Source organism: Misgurnus anguillicaudatus, chromosome 3, assembly GCF_027580225.2.
Source record: "Misgurnus anguillicaudatus chromosome 3, ASM2758022v2, whole genome shotgun sequence".
NCBI classification, from domain to species: Eukaryota; Metazoa; Chordata; class Actinopteri; order Cypriniformes; family Cobitidae; genus Misgurnus; species Misgurnus anguillicaudatus.
Window position 1 is genome coordinate 18,595,991 of NC_073339.2, and position 22,764 is coordinate 18,618,754.

The following is a 22,764-nucleotide window of genomic DNA, read 5'->3' on the forward strand; positions in this document are numbered from 1 at the left end:
TACAGAATACTTTGCTATTCTCTTTTTAGTCTATGAATTCATATTTTATCTGATTAATCATTTATACAAATCATGATTTTCTACGGCATGGTTAAGCTGAATGACACTATAATTTATTTAGAATCTGTTCTATTTCAAATGTACTAACCAGCTGCAGCTCACTGAGGACCCACTGATGTGAAACGTTATTTTTTTACTTTTTTTATTGAACATAGTTGAATCATTACAACCAAAACATTAGGAGTAACATCATAAGGAAAGGAAAGAACAAAAATAACAACAACAACAAAAAAAGAATTATAATGACTCATATCAGACAAAACAAAAAGTATACATTTAAAAGAAGGTGAGGACATTGTACAAATTAGAGAAATCACAAATCAAAAAACATTGAAAAGATTATAAGTCGTGCAAATTGTGCATGTTCTGATTGCTTTCTTGTTGGGAGAAAATAAAATGGTTTTTAAATATTGTTTGTAAAAATACAAAATAAGTTGGTCTACAGTTAGAAAATTTGCATTTATGTGTATAAAAAATACAAAATTAGATTTATTATAAAACAAGCTTTTGTGTCTCCTTCAAAGAATCCAAAAATTTTAGGACTCATAAAGAAACCTTTAACAATCTTATTTGAAATAAACAAACCAACATATTTCCAAAACTGCTGAGTATAATTGCACAACCAAAACATATGAAGAAGCATTTCAGTGTCATTCTGACAAAAAATACATTTGGTGTTGAAATTAGAACTGAATCTTTTTCTTAGAAAATCTTTGGTAGGGTATATTATGAAGTAATTTATAAGAGACTTCTTTTACTTTGTTTGTAAGTAAAAATCTTTGTTGCAAGGACCATATATTTTTCCAATTTAAATGATCAAAAAGTCTATCCCAATGTGAAACTGCCGAGGGAGCAAGAAACGTTCAGCTTTGTTTGCTGTGTTGATGTAATTCCAGTGAAACAGGAAGTTGGAGCGGATGGCTCCTCCACCTTTAAAGATAGCCAATAGGGTTTGGTTTACCTCACAGCCTGGAATCTTTATTTATTACATACTTTGAAAACACAACAATACGGTCATCATTGTCATATCAAAATAAGATGGGGTCCCCATCTTCCAGTCCAGACTGCCCTGCTAAGAAAAACAATAGACACAATCACAGAAATTCTATTGGTTTTGTTGGGAATTTTATTGGTTCTAATGGATTATGGCCCAAAACACACTACAGTGTAGTGGTTTTAATGGTAATAGCTAATGGTTCCTATTGGTATTTTAATGGAAACCATTAGAATTTTCTGTAATGGTTTTATTGTTTTTTTTTCAGCAGGGTGAGTGCCACATCCTCAAACAAAGCTATTGATGGCACCAAGTTTTTAGTTTCATGGAGAATTCAATATATTCAAAATACATTTTCATTTCATGTTTAAATCTCAAAAAAGTGGTTTGCTCAAAACCTGGAATCTGATATGAATCTGAAGTGCAGAATGTAGCCTAATAAAAATAGCTGATCTGTAATTGGCGGAAGTGAAAGTCTGTACGTTTTAAATGCTTATATCCTTTACAAGTGGATTGTGTCAATGTTTTCCTCAAGGCTAATATATTCACACTTAAAGTCAAATAACGTAGTTTTGATTTTATTGGAATTTACGGGTACCGCTGGAAGGGGCAGTTATGAACCGTAAACCCTCCAGTCCCGTAGGGGTCGCAAAAGAGCCAGCAGTTGCTTTTCTCTGTTTTTATTCGACCCACAAAAAAGAAGCAGCTGTATTAGCAAAGTTCAGGTTAAAGTTTTCTCGGTTGTAAACGCCGATTAAATTATAATTTACAGCAGATAAACTAATGCCGAAGTGCTTGGAAGTAATAAGAGGATCATGGTAGAGAAAGTAATGTGTAATTGATGAGGATCAACTGTAATCGAGAGTAAGTAGAGAACTGTTTGTAATTTTGGTGTATTGTTGGAGTTTATAACGGAACGATCGTCTTTTTCATCTAACGTTATAGATGTTCGGGCATACTGATTAAGAAATAAAATACCATGTGGGCATTTCTTTGTATTTACATACGTTCTACAAAACTATAGGTAGTTAATTTTCAAAGTATTGCGTCAAAGCAAAGAAAACACAAAAGTGAATTTTATTTGCATCGATTCGTCGCTATAAATCGTTTTATACCTGTCTGTTCTTCCGTGACACGTGATAACATGTAATTTTAGTAATGATATATGTAAAAAATCTTCACTGTAATATGCGTTGGATCGTTTGTTTGTTTCTAATGGTTTCTAATGAGCAAGCGGAAGAGAAATGTGATTTTTACATGGAAAGTCACATGCTTCCCCCAGGCAACTCTTCTGTCATTGGTGTATTTATGAGGTGACAGAATTGAACGCCTGAATCGGCATAAACTATCAAATCTGTTAAATGTGACCGACCGATTAAACTAAACTAAGTCAAGTACTGAAAGTACTTTCATAGCAAATCAAAATGGTTCATACTTTATTCATGGAGTGAAATACTTTTCCCTGTTGTGCCTAAAAAACAACTAAATACAACTGAAGTAAGTTAGCCTCCCTATTTTAAAGATCAGTCATTTTATACTGGCTATACATTTTATCCTATAACGTTGGGAACACTTTGATACTAATTTGGTAAAGTTGGCATACTGATGATTTGTGAGTCAGAGGAAAATGCTAATTGGATTTGGTCAAGTGTTTGCTAAATGTAAATTGTATTACTTTGCATTTCAAGGGATTTTACTTGGCAGCACTATGCTATGTTGCTTTAAGATGCAATCATGTAAACTAAGATGTTTATTGACTTTACAGTGCTTGTCAGTTAACACCCAGTGAATGTGTGAGGGCCTGTAGCTATGGGGACACAGTTCACAATCGATGACGCCTTTGTCCTGGAGGGGGAGGAGGAAGGCGTGGTGCCTGGAGAGGATGTGGATGAATGGGAAGGAAGAGAAAAAGACGGCGGGGGAGAGATGACATTCGGACCTCTTTCTTTTGCCAAAACGCAGTGTCATCCTTCTGCATCCGCTGGCACTCCTGAACACAGCAATCTGAAATATCAGGTCAGGTGCTATTTATGTGGTATGCAACAAATGTGTGACATAATCAATCATGTTGTGTGACTCACGGTTTTTTATGGCCACATACAGAACCTGGAGAATGAAGATGGTTTAGGTGGCGCTGTGAATTCTTCTTTCAACAACTTCTTCAAAATCAGGTGTGTTTACATTTTATTTTGAGAAAGGAAAGCGTTGAATGTACTGAAGTGTATTAAATAGTTCAAAGTGGAGTTTTGGTGATGTCCATATTTTTCCTTTTAGCTCTGCTGAACTAAAACTTATAATAGTAAATATAATACATGTACAATTATCTGTTTTCAATGTGTATGAGATATTACCTGATAGTAAAGAGATTCACCATTGAGAACTGGAATCTTGGCCTAACGGCCCGAACCCCAGAGCTAAGCTGCAAAGGAAGATCAGGGAAAGAAAAAGCAGTAGCATCCCAAAACATACCCAAACATCTTGTCCCTTCCTTGACCATGTGACCAAACCCAACACGATACATTCAAACGGACCAATCAGAAGATCACCTTTAACCCCCACTGTACTGGACAAAGAACTCTGCCAATAGTCTTTAACTGTCAGTGAGCACAGGAATGTCGATGGTACAATGAAGGCAATGGGGGTTGTGACAGAGTAATAAATTCCTACATTTTCAGTCTTACAAATGTTAGTGACTAGATAGCTCCAGTCATCATTTATTGTATTGAAATAAGAGCAATATTTTAATATGTGATTCCACCTGTTTCTTGACGTAAATGTGGGCGCCGCCATCTTTGAGCTTTCCTGTTTATGACTTCCTGTGAGCCACTAAAGCTAATGCTAGTCTATTGCGAAGGACACAAGTGTGCCGTTTTGACTGGCTGTTTGTTTATTATGAAATCCAGGAAGACTGACATTATTTGTGCAGTTATGGGTTGGCATGAAAGCTAATACAAATAAATCTCTACAAAACATTTGTTTTAACCATAATCTGTGCACAAGGACTGAATGTTTATGTGGCGCACGTGCACTCAAGATCTGTATTTACAAATCCATTCAGTAAAACCTTTCATAGACACTAACAGTAAACAATAAATACAATAATTGTTTGAAAACAACTAATATTATGCTGATTAAAATATGCTGATTAAGCTGATTTATTTATTCTGCTATTATATTATTACAAATATGAGATTACAGTACAGAATATATACGACGTAATCTGTTTAGTTAATGTTTATAATAGTTTTTTTTGCATGTTCACTAAACATTACATAAAAAAAACATACAAATTACATAACATGTATAAGAAGGGGAGACGCATAACAGACCTTACTAAATTAACATACATACAAAAATACATAAATAAAAATAATAATAAAAATAAAAAAAGAATAAGAATGATACATTTCCATTACAAAGCCACACGATCCAGATCATCATAAACTAGTTAAAATTTTTCCCAGTTTTATTTTTAAGATTTGTTTTAAGAGATTTATAGAAGATTTTTAAATCTATACAAAAAAATTAAAGGCGGGTTTTATTAAAAGTATTTTAGATTTATGTAAATGAAATTTTCCTAATAGAATCAACAATTTTAGTGCAAAATCAACATCAGAGGAGCCAGAGTTACATTCCAGAAAAAGAATCATAAAGTCATCAATTGCAACTAACTTGTGAAATGTGTCAAAAATCAACATAGATATTCGTTTCCAAAAGTTATGTTTATAATAGTTCGGAATGTGTTTGCACGTACTTCTGTTATGTTTTAAATGAAAAGGCAAATACTTTAAAAAGTAAGCAAATAAATTCATTAACTCATGTCTTTACCTAGTGCGTAAGAAGCAATGTAATAATATTTTTTTTATAAAACGAAAACATACTCAATACATGTAACGTTAGTAGTTTAGTATGTTTATTATGGTTTAGTAAGTCTTGGTAAATTCCATGTACAAACACCCGACTGACTTTCCCATTGTAAAGATACTGGTATGGCTCTGCTTTTATATTTGCGCATTGAAGACCCGTCACCTCCGATCAACAACGCGAAATGATTAAATATATATCTTCATATATCAAGCAACTTCTTCTTTTCATCCTCACACTGGTTCATACATGGCAGGTGTAGTAAATATTAACTGTTTAAATCATGTTTTATGCGTGCTCCCACTACACTGTTTTCTACCAGCTGGCTGTTGAATGGGAAGTCTCGCACCGTCTCTCGCCACATCACTTACTTTCGCGTTCAAGAAAAAGATGGATACCCTTGCGCTTTATAGATAAAAAATAGATTTGTCATGTTTGGTTGGACCTATCCCTTTTAAGTGGCAACCACAGTTTTGTTACAGTTTTTCATTTGCTATTTAATGGTTTGTTTCATGGTTTGCTAATGGTTTTGTGTTTGTTTGTGTTCCAGTGATCCAGCTACTCTGTCCTACTGCAGCTCTCAGTGGTCCTTTAGCACACTCAGCTCAGTCACTCAGCTGTCTGCCCACTGCTGCGGGTAACACACACACACACACACACTTTTTATTCATTGTGGGGATTTTCCACAGACAAATGACATCTATATTGTTCAAACTGTATATTCTATACTTTACCCTAACTCAACCCCTAAATTTAAGTGCATTTATATCATACCGTACCCAACCAAACCGTGCACGAGCGTGATTGTCCCCCCTCCCTACTCCCTCAGAATCATGCACTCATACTGTACTGTGACCGAGCTGAGCCCTTGGACGCTTTTGCATTAGGATGTGATTGTTTTGAAGAAAACAGAAAGTAAAGTATTCTCTTAACACTGGAACCCAACATAATGTTAAGTGTGTGTTTTTTTTATCCTGAGTCGTTTGGTGCGGGATGACACAGCCCTCTCACATGCCATATCATATTGCTTAGTTATCTGTCGTATGTGCAGCTGATACTTTTACTCAACCCTGCTGTGTGCATCAGAATGTTTTTACTTAGGCAGATGAAGGTGAGTGGTTGCGCAATTGACGTCTCTCCTTTTGAACCACGCTCTGGCACGATTTGGATAATGTGAGGGTGCCCTAACCATCACGGGAAACTTGAAGCATTTTTATATTTTCAAATAAACATAATTTAGTTTGAAAATATAACTGAAAATATAACTACATAACTACTTGATTTCATATTTCAAACCTTATGTAACCTGGTTTAAAAAACGATTTTTAATGTGGAGCCATATTGTGGGTAACACAGTTTTTTAAAAGCATTTCTAGATTGTCTGTTTCTAGAGTAGATTGATTTTAAGGATGATTTTAATGATTTTTAGGATGATTTTAATAATAATTGTTTTCAGGAATGTAGTTTGATGTTCTTTGTTCTGTTTGGGCCATTCCCAGGTGGACGTCTCATCCTCTGGTGAAGAAAAACAGACGAGTTGTACTTGCCTCATTCCTCCTATTAATCACAGGAGTTGGTGAGACTTTCGTACCTTTGTGATTTGTTCCATTATTATGATGATGAGTAATACAGATCTCCCCATTGGTTGAGCTGCTGTTTTGTTTGACTGGTTATAGATTTGCCTGTGGTTAAAGGGATAGTTCACCCAAAAATGAAAATTCTGTCATAATTTACTCACTCTCATGTTGTTACAGGCCCGCACAGATTTCTTTGCTCTGATAAACACAGGGGAGGATATTTTGAGAAATGCTTGTAACAAACTGTTTGTGCACCCCATTCACTTCCATAGTAGAAAAAATACTACTGTGGAAGTGAATGGGGTCCACGAATGGTTTTGTTGCAGGCGTTCTTCAAAATATCTTCCTTCGTGTTTATCAGAACAGGGAAATGTATTCAGGTTTGTAAATTATTTTTAAAGTGAACTATCCCTTTAACTCTGATCTTTTGCACAGATGGTATTCATGTGTAATCAGCTGTTTAGTAATAGTGTTATCTCTTCCCATCTGCCTCTCTTCTCTATCAGCTTTGATCTTTACAGGCATTGTCATACAGTTAAACCCACACGCAGGTAAGACCTGTCACGTTGGCATTGGGTGGTGTTAGTACTTTTTAAAACGAGTCATGCTTATGTGCAACATCATACTCATCGGGTTTGTTTTAGCACACAAATTAATTCAGGTACATACACCTGAAGCATGTTAGTTTCTACATGCAAAGCTAAATGAACTTAAGATAATGTAACAAATAATGTAAAAAAAATATATATATAATTTGCAGGTGTTTCAAGTGCAATCTTCTTTGTTCCTGGATTTCTTCTTTTCATTCCTGGTGGTAAGATATGAATGCATTCCTAATGTAATTTAATAGAGTAACTTTTATCTTTGAATATCAGTGCTGGAGTTTGTACTTCACATATTACACAATAGTTTTATAAATTAAGTCATCTTTGTAATATAGATAATCCCATTGCTTGCTTTCTTTTCAGTCTATCATGTCATCTATATAAGCTGTGCGGTTAAGGGGCGAAGAGGATTCAAGTTCTTTTATTTGCCATACTTTGAGAAGTAAAGACTTTTACTTCACATCATTCAGACTGGTGGTCTGGATCGTCTTTGCCCAACATTTCATGAACCACTTAAAATATCAGCATTTTAAAACCCAACGAAATGAAGTATGAGAATGGACACTTTTACATTATCACTTGTGATTTTGTAATTCATTGTTCAGAATTCTGTACACAAGTCTATGTGTAACTTCTACAGATTAAACTAACAGGGACTTTTACTAAAATATAGATAAATGAAAACAGAGACTTGTACTGTATCAAGTCAAATATGTCCATTTAATTTGTGAAGTATTTGAAAGGGAGAGAGTATATTTCTCTGTGACATTTTATATTAGCTCTATTACACTGGTGTTATTGTATGTTCTCAATTCAGTGAAATGTTTTTGATTTTATTAAGCCTGTCAAATAGATGTACAGAGTTCCTTTGTCAATGCATCAACATGAAATTGTACACCACTAACCTTGTACATGCGTAGTAAAAAAAAATGAAATCACAGACAAAACAAATCACACAAAAATGCAAATCAAGAATGGAGCCATTTTGGCCACCAAATGCACATACAATCTGTATTTTAAAGTATTTTGTTAAAATCATGTAAGATCCATGAATCCAATTATTGTAATTTTTTTTTACTGCACATCAATTACCTTAAACTAGTACCACTACTAACACTTTAAACCACTGTGTACAACGTATGAGTGTTGATGTTTTGTATTGTAATGTTTTTAATAATTTTGACACTACAATAAACCTTTTTATATATTTGATTTTAAATGTTGCACTTGTTTATTATACACATTATGCACACACAAGTGACTATAAAAATACTAGTAACACTTTACAATAAGTTTGTATTTGTTAACAACGAGTGCATTACTAATACATTTATAAAATCAAGCCTTGTAACTGTTAACATTAATTAATGCACCATATACTAACACAAGTATCTGTATAGTCATTAACTAACATTAACAAGAAGTAATACATGCTATAAACTATATTGTTCATTGTTTGTTCATGTTAGTTAATGCATTTACTAATTTTTACTAATACAACTTGTATATTGTAAAGTGTTACCAAAATACCTACAATTCAACTACATTGCAATAAAGTTCCTTTAACAACAGAAATGCAAAAGTTATTACACAATATAATGCTTTGAACGTCTCTATTCAAGTATTTGTAGTCCCACAGACATTTGAGTGTTGATCCTGAAGTAGCAAAAAATTTTAATATTTGTAACAAACTTCAAATTCATAAAAAAAACTTAATTTTATAGATGTAGCAACTTTGTATGAAAATACATAACCTTTCAATTATAATCTCAATATATTGGTGCTTACCTGTAAAAAAAAATCATTAATTCATAATTCTTAGCAACTGTTCATGTTATTTTTTAGTTTCATCTGCTGTTAGACTCTTTAAATTCTCTTGTGAAATGTTACACAATACAACTGAATATTTAACCCACCTACTTTGTTACACCCCGCCCTTACACTTAATAAGACATTCGTAATAGCTTACACTGTCATTATGTTTTGTGACCAAAATGTCACAGATCATGATCTGTGAGGTAGTTCTAGAAATTGCATATTTAATTATATAAAAGCATGAGGTAGTATTCTACAATACAAACATGTATACCAAAAGTTTTGGATGTAGTCAAACTAATTCGCCAAAGCTGTCTGCTGAATGAAAACACCGGAGAATCTAGCACCAGAGGATCAAACTTGAACTAAATTTGAAACTCGGGTTAGTGTTATAAATGCATTACTCAGCTGAATAGCAGCAGGCTATTAATTTCAAGCATCATCATAGTGCCTTGTGTTTTGTAACGGAGAGGTCAATAACATTATCCATAACATCTGCACGAGAAGTTGGACCTCTGGTGAGATCCACTGTTTGGGTGGGGGTCAGGGATCGCACACCTGTGACATTCTGAAAGTTAAGCAGTAAGGGTAGCCAAGGAGTGGTGTTATAGGCGATAAGGGGTGAGTCTTCTCTGTAGCTCGTCACTTTTAAATTGGTTTTCCCTAATGTGCTGAATGAGGGTGTTAAAGATTGAGCTGGGATTCTTAACACAGACTTGCATGATGACCTCTGTAAAGCATTTAAGGACAAGTCCTGAGGAAGCTACAGGAGAAAAAGACAAACACATCATGGAAATAAACCCAACAGATTGGAGCATAGAGTAATAAAACCATCAGTGCTCTTTTCTGATAACAACATGGTTTCTATTGCTTAAAGGAACACCCCCCGAATTTGGGAATTTAGCCTATTCACCATATCCCCCAGAGCTAGACAAGTCCACACATACCCCCATCATCTCCGTGCATGCTGCAACTATGTCCGACGCAGCCCCCACCAGCCCAGCCCAGCACAAAGACTGGAAGTGAATGGCCTCAGCCAGCACACTGCTCCCAATAAGCGACAAAACAACACAAACATTTTCCTATTTGTGTGTTGTGATTGTATAGTCACACCGTGTACAAATAACAAGGTGATTTGAGACCCAGCGATCTTTTAACAGTATACATACTGGGAACTATATTCTCAGAAGATGAAGCACTGATACATGGGCGGAGTGATTTGCTCGCAGAACCTGAGAAGTCCCCTTGTGAGGAGCAGAGAGTTCGCTCAGAGTTGTGCAAATCACTACGCCCAAGTATCAGTGCTTCGTCTTCTGAGAATATAGTTCCCAGTATGTACACTGTTAAAAGATCGCTGTGTCTCATATCACCTTTTTATTTGTACACAGTGTGACTATACAAATCACAACACATAAATAGGAACATGTTTGCGTTATTTTGTCACTTATTGGGAGCAGTTTGCTAACTGGAGGCATTCACTTACAGACTTTGTGCTAAGCTAAGCTAGCGGGGGCTGCGTTAGAAAGTTACAGCACGCACAGAGATGAGAAAGGTATGTATGGACTTATCTAACTCTGGGGGATACAGTGAATAAGCTAAATTCCCCAAATCTGGGTGTGTTCCTTTAACAAATAACTAAATTTCTTGAAATCTGCATGCCTAAATTGTTTTTAAAGAATGATACAATAGACACAATATACATACCTGTACCAAATCATCGTCAGTGTGTGTGCTCTCTGTGTCACTATCTGTTGAGGCAAATGAGTGATATTAAAATCCATGTTATGCAACTGTGTTTCCAAAAACAATGTTTTTAATAAAAATATAGCCATCCAAGAAGTAGCCTACCGCTGTAGGATGAAACATGAGAGTCTTGGAGCGGGTAAGACATTTTACTGGAACTCACAGCAGGACGTTCCTCCAATGTTCCCACCTCAACAACTGCACACACATCAGGTAGTTCACCTACAGCCATCTGCCTTCCCGATGACGTGGGCTTGTGGAAGTTTTCTTGCTCTATGTTCGTGAATAAGCAAGCTAATATTATAATATTTTAAAGACAGATCTCTCTTGAAACATTTATTCTAGGAATTTAGGGTACTACGAGTATCAGTCTTTGTTAATGAACTTTATTTGGACAAAAACAATAAAGTGGATACCCGCTATTATATGCCACTATATTTACCAGCAAAGAGTACGGTGCTGTCTGGCATAGTTTCATCATTCGTCATCTGTAAACTTCCTTGTTTCATCATTGCATGTTTTCTGGGAGTGCTTGCTTTCCGTTTCTGAAAACCTCCCTAAGGATATGATAGATGTGAGAGTTTGCAATACTTAAATGCACAATTTTGCCAAAGTGTAAACATGTGTGTTCCTACTTGTAATCTTTGTTCCTGGTCCTTCTTTTTCTTGCCTGAAACACATGACAACATATATGTTTTAGACAATCTTTGATGACTTAAAAGCCAAAACTGTTATAGTCACAAATAAGTTTTTGTCATCAATAGCCAAAGATGACAATATGGAATGTTTAGCATGTTATGTTGAAGACTTAACTAACCTTTCTTAATAGCTTTTTCAGTCGCAGTAAGCATCCTATACATTCTGAAGGCATTGGTTCCTCTCTTCATGCTTTTATCTTTCACCTCCTCAATGTCTGGTAGAGAATTCATTGCACAGCGAAAGTTTGCCTTCCACGTCTTTGGGTCTGGGTTGTCTATACCAGGACGGTATTTTCCTGCACAAAACATTGTTAGGTAAAAATCGAATAACAATCTTTACTACTGGAAACCACAAAACCATCACACAGGAAATACACTCAAAGCTGTATGCAAAAACGAGCTGGTTGCATAAACATTGTCAGTGTCTGTGTCTCAATAGTCTAACCAACTAGCAATTAGTTAGGGGTAATCAGTCTTATTTTACGGATTGAAATGACATCAGTCTACGTTTTATATAACCGAATCAAAACAGTTATGATCAGTTTTGAAAAAAAAAAGATGACTAACTTGGAAGACTAGTCTAAACAGTTTATGCAACCAGCCTTGAATCTAATGAAGGCATGGCCGTTGTCTTAAAGGAACAGTCCACTTTTTTAAACATTTGATTTTTTTCTGTTTTGGAATCCATTCAGCTGATCTGTATCAAGGACTTTGCTGCTGTAACATGGCTGCAGCAGGCACAATGATATTACGGCCTGAAAATAGTCCCCTGCTATTGAAAGTAACCAAGGGTACTATTTTTGGGCAGTGGGTAATATGTTACAGCAGCAAAGTCCTTGATTATTACGCAAGAATGAGAGTATAGTTCCTAACCATATCTGCTTAGAAAATACCAACTTTTAATTTTTTAGTACACAATGTGACTACAGAAGAGTCAAGTTTTAAATAGGAAAAATATCAAAACTCTTTGGTTATTTTTTAGCGTGATGCTAATGGTCTAATCAGATTCAATGGATTATGCTAAGCTATGCTAAAAGTGGTACCGCCAGACCTGGAGATCAGCTGAATTCCAAAACTGTAAAAATCAAATGTTTAATTCTAGGGGAGCTGGAAAATCAGCATTTTTCAAAAAAAGTTGAGTGTCCCTCGATTGCAATGACTGCTAAACGTATATTTAAAGAAGATATTTAAGAAAGCGGCAATGGGCAACAGCTCTGCCAATACCTGTGTGAATGGCCCAGTTCTTAAATAAAGGTGCATCCCTGTCCAACTCCCACCCATGTCGGGCTGCATGCATCCATGGAATCTGAAATATCTTTTGCTCCTGTAAACGAAAAAGGTGTAATTGTATAAGATACAATCCATGTACAATGAATAAAGTAACATGCACACCCTAAGATCACAACACAGTACACACATGAATCATGAGTTCAGACCTAATTTGTTTAGACCCCAACATAATCTTTTTTTACACCCTTACCTCATTGACCCATTGAAGACCTTTTACAGATCCACTTTTAATCTGTTGCTCCAGCCAGGGGCGCATTCTCATTCTGTCTACTGGCATCTTGACACTGGACATACAAAGATAATACAATTATCTAAATGGGTGCCAAATTGAAATCACCGTACGTTAATAAAATGCGCTGATCGTCATACACTGTGCTACAATACAAAAACGTTGAAACAAATATAAGATCACGAGTTGTTCATTCAGAAAATATTACTACAAGAAATATGTCTGTAAGAAGGAAAAATAAAGCGAAAATATTGTGATATATTTAAGTATTTACTGTAATAAATTGCAGTATACTAGTATAACAATCACTACACTTTGCTAATGTATATTATGTAGTATTAAATTGACAAACTGCACAAAATACTGTAGCATACAATTACAATGGTAAGAAATTCTAAAAAATCTATATTTTACTACACTACAGCATTTTAGACGTTTATCATAACTGTATTCTCTTAACATGTGTGCGTTTAGATAGAAGCATTTTCCCTATCAGCCATACACGAAAGGTGTTTACGTTACCTGAACGATGGGCAGCTAAGATCCTCGATGAGACGCTGATAAAATCTTTTCGAAAACTACGCAAAAGACGTCAACATAGTTTTAACTTTTCTGTCATATGATAAACGATAGGGTATTTCAGCATTAAATGGGTCATTTTGAAATTAGTACATTAAACGTGTCGTCTTTCATAATGACGCAAACGCCGTCGTACAGAGAACCGCGGAAGTAGATCAACGGAGCATTTCATTGGTCGACGCCGCACGGATCTTTGCAAACAGCAGTTCCTTTCACTTTCACTTCCGCTTCCACATACGCAACGTCACGTACTGGCAGTACGGTACTGCGTACTAGTAGTACTACCAGTAAATCACACCCTCCTTTGTTTTATTCATTTAGCCATTGCTCTTATGTAAGAAATCTATGGAAAGATTTGTCTAGAACATTCACCCCACCTTTTCTTGATGTTTATGTTTATGTTTTGTTTGGTTTTACAAATGTTCTCACCAATAAGAAAGAATATTTCAATCATTTATTTTATTTTCATTTATGTTATTATATTAATTATATTATATTAATAAATGCAAATATCGTAAAGACACACCTTTGTTTTTGGTTCTTGAAAAAGAAATTACAATGTATATGAATACAATTATTCTCTAGTAATAAGAAAGCAACTGAAACATGCAATATGTGAATATCCTTTTATATTTGTATAATGCTTGATGTTTACCGTTCAATGTTATGTTGTGTTATTTTGACTGCCTTGTTCATTTAAATTCAATGAACATGGACCAAATTAATCAGCTTCACAAAGGCTGGACTTATGCTGTTCCAGACAACTCGTAATGCATTAAAAATATTCTGTTACATCAAAACAATGTTACTAATGCTTTAGTAATGTTAAGGGGCAAATTCTTAGGGTTTAGATTAATCCAGGACAAAACCTTAGGGGCGGTTTCCCAGACACAGGTTTAGGCCAGGACTAGACCTAATTTATATTAGGTAATTAAAGAAGTTTAAAAAAAAATACCTTACAAAAAACACTACAGGGTTTGCATCTTGAGCCAATATCAGTGATATATGTTAAAATGAATACGGACAAGGTGTTTTTAAATTAAAGCAGCTCAAACTTGCATTTTAGTCTGGGACTAGGATAAGCTCTGTCCGGGAAACCACCCCCAGTTGTATTAGGACATGTAAGTAGTTTTTACAAACATATCTTCCAAAAAAAAAAACTTCTTGAACATCTTGAAATGATCTCACGTTTTCTCCTCTTTTGACAAGCATTTACAACCTTGCAACCCATCTCTTTCACATCCCATTTCTCTTCATTTCTAGTTGTTTTTTAATGGTAATTAGTAAAAGGTATTGTTATACCAAGCAACGACAGTAGAAATTTACAACATTGCTCTGTCAAAACCTTAAGATTGAGAAATTCCCTTATCAGTACTTGTGAAGACAATACCGCACCCAACAAACATATCAGTAGGTAAATGAAACAAATAAATAATTGAACGTAAAACCTGTGAAACCCAGCTAAAGTCTCATCATTTAATTATGAACTTATGAGCATCAACGTTTGATTTTGGTTTCACACACACAGGTTGTTTTTCAAGAAAAAGTAATGTATTTTTATTAGTAAAGTTATAATGGAAACCACTGTAATAAATTATTCAACACAGACATCTGTACATCATCTAAAAGTGGGCTGGACAGCATTTTTTCGCAGGACAATGGATGCAATAATATAGTTAGAGGATGATGTGAGAAAAGCCCAAAGGATTTTCTTAAAGGAAAATGATTTAAGTGAGAATGGGTACGGAGGTCCAACAAACAGTATGTAGTAAGAAATGGAAGACCCTATGTGTCCAATGCTGTTCACTATTATGATTACGAATATATTACCAAATATAACAGTAGGCAATGTCATTGTTTGCTGATGATGGAGCGTTATGGAAAAGAGGAAGAAATGTTGAGTATATAGCAAGAAACTGAAAATGAAATCTATCAAGTAGAAGGATGGGGTGATATAGGGGACCTTTCAAATTGACAAAGCAACCTAAATAGTACTCATATTACGGGAAAGCCCCCAATAGATTTGTGCACCCAGTGTCAGGAAAAGTAGACGGTTGGGCATCCTCATATCTTGTGGAAAATGTATTCAGGAATTGCATAAAATTATGATTTAGTTGCAGGGTATAGGAAAAATAGAAGGACATGTTAAAAGTATTTTAGAAACAGCAGAGAGGGGACAAGATAGTTTGATTTCTTAAAAGAAACTGGACTGCATAAGAGAATATAATGTAAGGAAAAGTTAGAACACAAGATGGCAGTAATGCAACAAAGTGGATGTCAGCTGCCATAAAACCCCAAAAGAAGAAATTTTTCGCGGGAACTTGTGGTGGTGGAGGTGTCAGTGCGGATCACATCAGTAGCTCTTTTAGAGGGGTTGATAAGCAGACTTTGGATTTTCGGATTAAACCATGGACCAAAAGGAAAACAGTTCAGCACAGCTCAACGGGTAAAGTCACTTAACTAAAGTGTTGTTGTTGCCATTATTGTACTACTGTATTAACCGCAAACACATGCTAGTTTTCAGATCACATGGTTTATTCAGTTTAGGGCAAGTACAGAAACTCACGTGCAGACAGTTAATTTACATTTTGTGGCTTTTGCTGTCACTGGGACTTTAATGCATGTCTTATAGAGAGAAGTAAAATCGATTAAAAATTGTGATCAGTAATATGAACAGTAGTAATGTTAATAAACTTTTTATACATTTTATAAACGTTTTTATAGTCTTTTAGCTTCACTTAACTGATTTGGGAAGAAAGTTTGGAATAATGTACAGAATTATCCATTGTGACATTTAATTGAACACAATAGAGTCAGGACATTACAAATTTAAATAAAGACGGGACCATCACTACTTAACAAAAAGTCATTTTTGATGAGATTTAATTTCAGCCATTTGTTGTTCAATCATTGTTTTTGAAGAATGTAAGTTATTGACGGTTTCAGCAGTAACAACATAAACAAACGACTTCGTGGAACAAACGTAACTTCTGGTAAACTTCTGCAAAGAATCAATAACCTGTCTATTAACTCACTGTGATTTGAACTCTTTCCCCGCCAGCATTTTTTAAAAAGTTGCCAGCCAGTGCCAGCATTTTTTTAAAATATATTTTTTCACAAAACATACCTTCCAGAAAATGATTTTCTTTAAACATAAACATACGATACATCAAATGAAAGAACAGATCCTTTTAAACGACAACAAAAACTTTCATCTTGTCTTTATTTATACTTGTTTATCACCTCTTAGATGTGGGTAAAATTCTTCCAAAAATACCACATTTTGAATATAAAAAAATAATTTATTAAAGATCAGATTTAAAAAGATGATTCAAACATACACATAGTATTTCCTGCTTTTGGATTCATAATAGGGATGTGCATGTATGTCATTTTTTTTCCGATTAATCCATAGGTCTGGAAAAGGAGTACTGGATTAACTGAGGGTGGGGCAATGAGAAGGGTGTCATTATGAAAATATTTTTATTAAAAACACTCAAAAAACTTACTTTTGAAGAAACTATGACAGAAAAATGAACACGTACTAGATTATTAATGAATTAAATGTTTTTTAACAGAAACATCTAACAGGAAAAGCTGCGTGATGAAGTGAAACTAAAGGGTTAATAAACACAAACTGATGCGCTTTCTATATGACACACTGTACATGCTATTAAAGGGAACATTCCACAAGACGTTTTTAAGATATTAAATAAATCTTTGATGTCCCCAGAGTACATATGTGAAGTTTTAGCTCAAAATACAATATAGGTAATTTATTGTGGCATGTTAAAATAGGCACTTTATGGGTCTGAGCAAAAATGCACCGTTTTTGTGTATATCCCTTTAAATCCAAATGAGCGGTTCAGGTGGGCGGAGTCTCAAGCGCTCGAGCTGTAGACATAGAGACAGAGCGCCGTTATGCAAATTTGAAAACCACGCCCACCGGGGGGGAAATCAATCCAACCGTCTCCATTGAGTTTGTATTGCGAGAAGCCGCCTCCTTGTCATTTCTGGCTTATAACAAAAAACGGAATAATGCCTAAAAGCTGCTGTGTGACAATATGTACAGCTAACAAGCCAAAGAACCCAGAAATAAGTTTTTATAAGCTGTCGAGCCGTAAAACCCAGCCTTTAAGGAGAATAAAGTGGATCGCCGACTACGTTTCCCCCTAGTGGACGCAGTTCTACTAATAGAAGTACTATGAAAAGTTGCCTGTATCCATTTTTGTGTCTTTAAACGCTCGTTTTTTGGGGTCGACAGCTTATAAAAACTTATTTACAGATTAAACTTAAAAACAGAATAATACCTAAAAGCTGCTGTGTGACAAGGTGTACATCTAACACGCCAAAAAAATAAATAAATAAGTTTTTATAAGCTGTCGACTTCAAAAAACGAGCGTCTAGACACAGAAATGGAAACAGGCAACTCCTCACAGCACTCCCACCAGTAAAACTGCGTCCAATAGGGGGAAACGCAATCGGCGATCCACTTTATTCTCCTTAAAGACTGGGTTTTACGGCTCGACAGCTTATAAAAACTTATTTCTGTGTTCTTTGGCTTGTTAGCTGTACATATTGTCCCAAAGCAGCTTTTAGGCATTATTCAGTTTTTTGTTATAAGCCAGAAATGACAAGGAGGCGGCCTTTTGCAATAGAAAGTCAATGGAGACTGTTGGATTGCTTTCCCCCCCGGTGGGCGTGGTTTTCAGGTTGTGACGCGCTGCGCTCTGTCTCTATAGGCTGCTTCCGAAAACTCTAAATTGCTGCCTTCTGAGGCAGCTTTCCAAGGCAGCAAGGCATCAAGGCATGTCCGAATTCAATGTTTGGTTTACTTCCTGTCTCCTGAGATACCTATGCGTGGACGTATATTAAGAATGTGATTGGTCGAATCCAGTCGAGTTCGAAAAAATAAAATGGCGGCCAAGGACGCGACTGGACCACCAATTTAGTGTAAATAAAGGTAGATTTTCACTTTTTACACCTTTTAATTGCATTTCTAGCGAGAAATTAGTATTGTAGTTTTCAAATGTGTGATTAGTTATCACAAAGGCGCTCTCTGTTTAAATTTCAAACACGCTGCCTTTGAAGTGTGTCCGAAAGTCTTTCTCTGAGCTACCTTCATGCCTCCGAAGTCATTTCCTCATGAGGCAGCGAGGCAACGAGTCACTGCCTTGAGTTTTCGGACGCAGCATAAGAGACAGAGCGCAGTTATGCAAATTTGAAAACCACGCCCACCGGTAGGGGAACACAATCCAACCGTCTCCATTGACTTTGTATTGCGAGAAGCTGCCTCCTTGTCATTTCTGGCTTATAACAAAAAACTGAATAATGCCTAAAAGCTGCTGTGTGACAATATGTACAGCTAACAAGCCAAAGAACCCAGAAATAAGTTTTTATAAGCTGTCGAGCCGTAAAACCCAGATTTTAAGGAGAATAAAGTGGATCGCCGACTACGTTTCCCCCTAGTGGACGCAGTTCTACTAATAGAAGTACTATGAAAAGTTGCCTGTATCCATTTTTGTGTCTTTAAACGCTCTTTTTTTGGGGTCGACAGCTTATAAAAACTTATTTACAGATTAAACTTAAAAACAGAATAATACCTAAAAGCTGCTGTGTGACAAGGTGTACAGCTAACAAGCAAAAAAAAAAAAAAAAAAAACGTTCTTATAAGCTGTCGACTTCAAAAAACGAGCGTTTTTGACAGAAAGTTTAACTCCTGTTGTGGATCCGTATCATCAGCATGCTTTTAAACACGTCCACCCAAAGCACAAGCTTCATAATAATAAGCAGCTTTAAGTCTTTTGCTATCATTTTAGCGATTAATGTTAGCTGTGTCATGTCGTCCTCTCACCTCTTCTCGATCAAGATGTAATGCCCGTATGGCTCTCTGGTATCTCTTCACCATTGATGTTTAAATATGAGATGATAACCCAATGAACTTGTGACGACGACTGCATTTTCGTTTTACCAAAAGTGAATCCGAAAATCACGGTATTCTTTTTAACCATAGTGCCTCAACTCGAGGTGTGTTCGGCTTCACGGCGTTGCGCTGATTGCGTGGACTTTTTTTTAATCATATGTTAAATTACTGATGTCATACACCGATCTACACAGCTCAATGTGATGTCAAACACACACCTAGTCTTTACTACCACAGGTGCTTGTAACAGTTACCAGACATCCAAATGCTCCATAACCACAGAAAATAAATAAATAAACCCACGAGCGACGTGTTGAAGACCCCTGTTCTATCAAATAACAATTTAACATTATTTCAATGCATTCTTTGGCACCTTTAAAAATGTCATTAAACTTCTAGAACCACATATATAGATGTTGACCCAGAAAAACATAGTGTTTCTTAACCAGGGGCTTTTAAGATGACTTTAAATAAGTAAATAAGATGATTTAAAATAAGTAAAAAACAAACAAAACACTCAAAGAAGTTAAAGCAATTAAAAATCAAGAAATTTCTCAGTGTTTGTTTATTTTTGTAACCAATATCTTTCTAGTAAGGTACAATATCTAGAATGTTTTTAGTGATGCACCGATGTATCGGCCGCCGATATTTATTGGCCGATTTTTGATGAATTTGAAACCATCGGCATATCGGCAGTAGCACGAGAAAGGCCGATACCGATTGTTTATTAATTAACCACATAAAGGCAAATGTCTGTTGTTCAATTAAAATTATTTAATGTTCTGTTGTGCACTATACTTAAGCACCGACAGAAAACCTTTGTTGAGCTGTCTCAAATGATCAATAAAAGAAACAGACTGCACTTTAGTGGGGGGAAAGAAGTCCAACTTTTTTTGAAGTAGCAATCGGTATCGGCATCGGTATCGGCCGTAAGTTGTCTGTTTAAATCGGTATCGGCCCAAAAAAATCCTATCGGTGCATCCCTAAATATTTTATTGGGTAGAAATTGATTAATATAAAATAATGTTTTGGACAATAGAAGTGATTTCCTTGAAAATGTTGAGATCCACTTTTATAACCTGAATCCCTTGGTCAACTTTGGGGGAAAATAGCGCTTGGACTCACTGACAAACCTTAAGTCTTGTTCTTTTGTTTCCCCAAATGTTTCATGATTTTAGATTTGAGGGTGTGTGTTTGTTAGCGTTAAGAAATGTTCAACATAAATGACATTAGCATTACAATGTTGGTATATAGTTTGTTTAAAAAAAAATGTAAAGGGATTCACTATAACCACAGGATATTAACCACACACTCTCAGAAATAAAAGTACAAAAGTTGTCACTGGGACAGTACTCTTTCAAAAAGGTACATTTTTGTACCCAAAGAGTGCATAGTAGTACTTCAAAGGTACATATTGGCAGTTCAAAGATTCATATTTGTACCTAAATGGTACATATTAAGACCTTTTTTAAAGGGTACTGGCTAGTGACAGCTTTGTACCTTTATTTTTGGCAGTGCAGGATCACTACACCCTACTGCTCTCGTGTGGTTGCATATGGCATCTTCACTTCTGTCAGCATTCGAGCTGTTGCCAGTAAGCGAGGTTCATTACAAAATGTTTGAGTTTTATTGTTGCGTCGAAACGCATTAGATCTAAAAGGAAACTACAAAGTGCCAGCCTTAATGTCATGGCACTTTAATCTAGAGCTATATTATGTGAACAGTTTACAGCTAACTGCACAATTTTAGGTTGTTTAATGATTGCTTCAACATTGTCTCATTGCATTGCCCATTAGCTTTAGATCATCAACTTCAGCATTTCGCCATTACACAAACACGCACCTGCTCTGACATCTGCTCACTAAAAGCAAGAATCACTAAAGAGACTAAAAAGAGAGATTTAAGTCAGATGGGTCCATTAGATGTTCACACATAATTCCCCATGACTCTCAAACGCAGTCACTGAGATCTGCTGCAAAAGGTGGCATATAACTTTAAGCCAAGATGAAAAGCCCCAGAGGAAATCCATGTGATGCCCATATCACACATGTAGTAGACAGTAACCGATGGGACTTTAGGAATACCAGAGTTACAATATCCAAATAAGTAAAGTTGGAGAACTTCAAACCGTACCTCCATGCTAAAATAATAAAGTTGCATGCATGTGGAGAATATAATTGCTCATTTTATATGCACCACACAGCATACACAATTAGCCACTAACGGTACATTCACACGAGGTGTAAGCATTAACACTTGATGGAAGGCTTGTCTGAAGCATGGCCAACAGCCAATCACAGTGGCCGCAATGCTCCAGTCTTCCAAAAATGTAATTGGCTGAATCCGAAATCGCATACTAACTGTGTAGGTACTGAATTTCATTGGGTACCTACTTAACGTGCGCTAAGGCAGTATGTACGTTCGCGTTAAGTATGTACAGCATTCGCCATGTTGACGTTATCATGTGACATATGACGTAGTAGACTTGTTCGAGTTCATGCGGAACCGCAGGGGCCGACGGGATGTTGACATCACAGTACCGCGAGAGCAACTCGAAATCAGAGTTCTCCGTATGATTTCTGGAGTCGCTCTCGCGGTACTTTGGTGTCGTCCAGCTGTTGGTTCTTACAGCGGTGCATAAACTCGAACAAACCTAATAACAGACATGAAAACGTATGCGTGTGTATGAGGGACAGGTGCACTAACACCTGATTGCATCAGTAACTTGATCTGTAACAGTGTTACAGATATATTACACATTATTTTGTAGGGGACAAAATAAGTAAAACAAGCAGATTGTAATTTAATATCTATTGTCAGATGACAGCTGTGCTTGAATACAAACTAGACAATGCAGCCAATGTGATTATATACATTTTAGTGAAGCAATCTCTTGTATTTACTTAAAACGACAGGAAACATGAATAAAAATGAATGAATAAATCCATCATAATAAACTTTCCCATATGAAACAAAACTTTATTCAAATGTATTTTTCTAACAAACCATCACATATTTACTGTCAGCTCAACACAGCTGTGACAATTCTACAGCTTTATTTTGATGAATCAGCTGAGCACTTTAATTGTGGTATATCCAGGATCTGTGCGTGAAGTCAGGGTGCTGAGGAACAGTCCTGTGTAACGTATCAAAATCACCCGATTGGTTGGTCTCCGGTCGATTGCTTTGTTTTCCCGTGGCATCATGGGAAAGCTGGGATAGAAGTGTCCATCCGATGCACGCTTCAGAATAGGGGCGGACTCAGTAGGGCATCCGGGGATTTCTCGCCTACTGATTTTATGGATACTGAGGATTCGGACGTACTACTCTGTTCACATGCTGTTTCCCCTACTACATTTTCAGTAAGTAAGCGGTTTCGGACAATAC

General features: G+C 36.0%; 3 protein-coding genes across 4 annotated transcripts in view; 2 read left to right on the plus strand and 1 right to left on the minus strand.

Annotated features, from left to right (window-relative positions):
- The first annotated feature begins 1,723 nt into the window (after positions 1-1,723).
- Positions 1,724-8,312, plus strand: tmem134 (transmembrane protein 134). The gene is made up of 8 exons (XM_055205035.2): positions 1,724-1,918; positions 2,820-3,070; positions 3,158-3,225; positions 5,469-5,555; positions 6,418-6,494; positions 7,002-7,046; positions 7,256-7,309; positions 7,464-8,312. Exons 2-8 carry the CDS (start codon positions 2,864-2,866, stop codon positions 7,544-7,546), a joined length of 621 nt encoding a protein of 206 aa, XP_055061010.1. The 5' UTR covers positions 1,724-1,918; positions 2,820-2,863; the 3' UTR covers positions 7,547-8,312.
- An 807-nt stretch (positions 8,313-9,119) lies between these two features.
- On the minus strand, positions 9,120-13,642 carry irf2a (interferon regulatory factor 2a). The gene is made up of 9 exons (XM_055205034.2): positions 13,398-13,642; positions 12,837-12,930; positions 12,581-12,680; positions 11,476-11,652; positions 11,294-11,328; positions 11,101-11,215; positions 10,764-10,931; positions 10,620-10,663; positions 9,120-9,678 (listed from the first exon to the last, which is right to left on the minus strand). The coding sequence occupies exons 2-9, from the start codon at positions 12,921-12,923 to the stop codon at positions 9,358-9,360; spliced, it is 1,047 nt and encodes a 348-aa protein (XP_055061009.2). The 5' UTR covers positions 12,924-12,930; positions 13,398-13,642; the 3' UTR covers positions 9,120-9,357.
- Positions 13,643-15,741: 2,099 nt separating this feature from the next.
- The window catches only part of dctd (dCMP deaminase), a 42,410-nt gene continuing 35,387 nt past the window's right edge, over positions 15,742-22,764 (plus strand). For both annotated transcript variants that reach the window (XM_055205037.2, XM_055205038.2), the window contains exon 1: positions 15,742-15,900. In XM_055205037.2, coding sequence (XP_055061012.2) covers positions 15,863-15,900 — 38 coding nt within the window. In that variant the 5' untranslated portion in view covers positions 15,742-15,862. The remainder of the gene's footprint in view (positions 15,901-22,764) is intronic.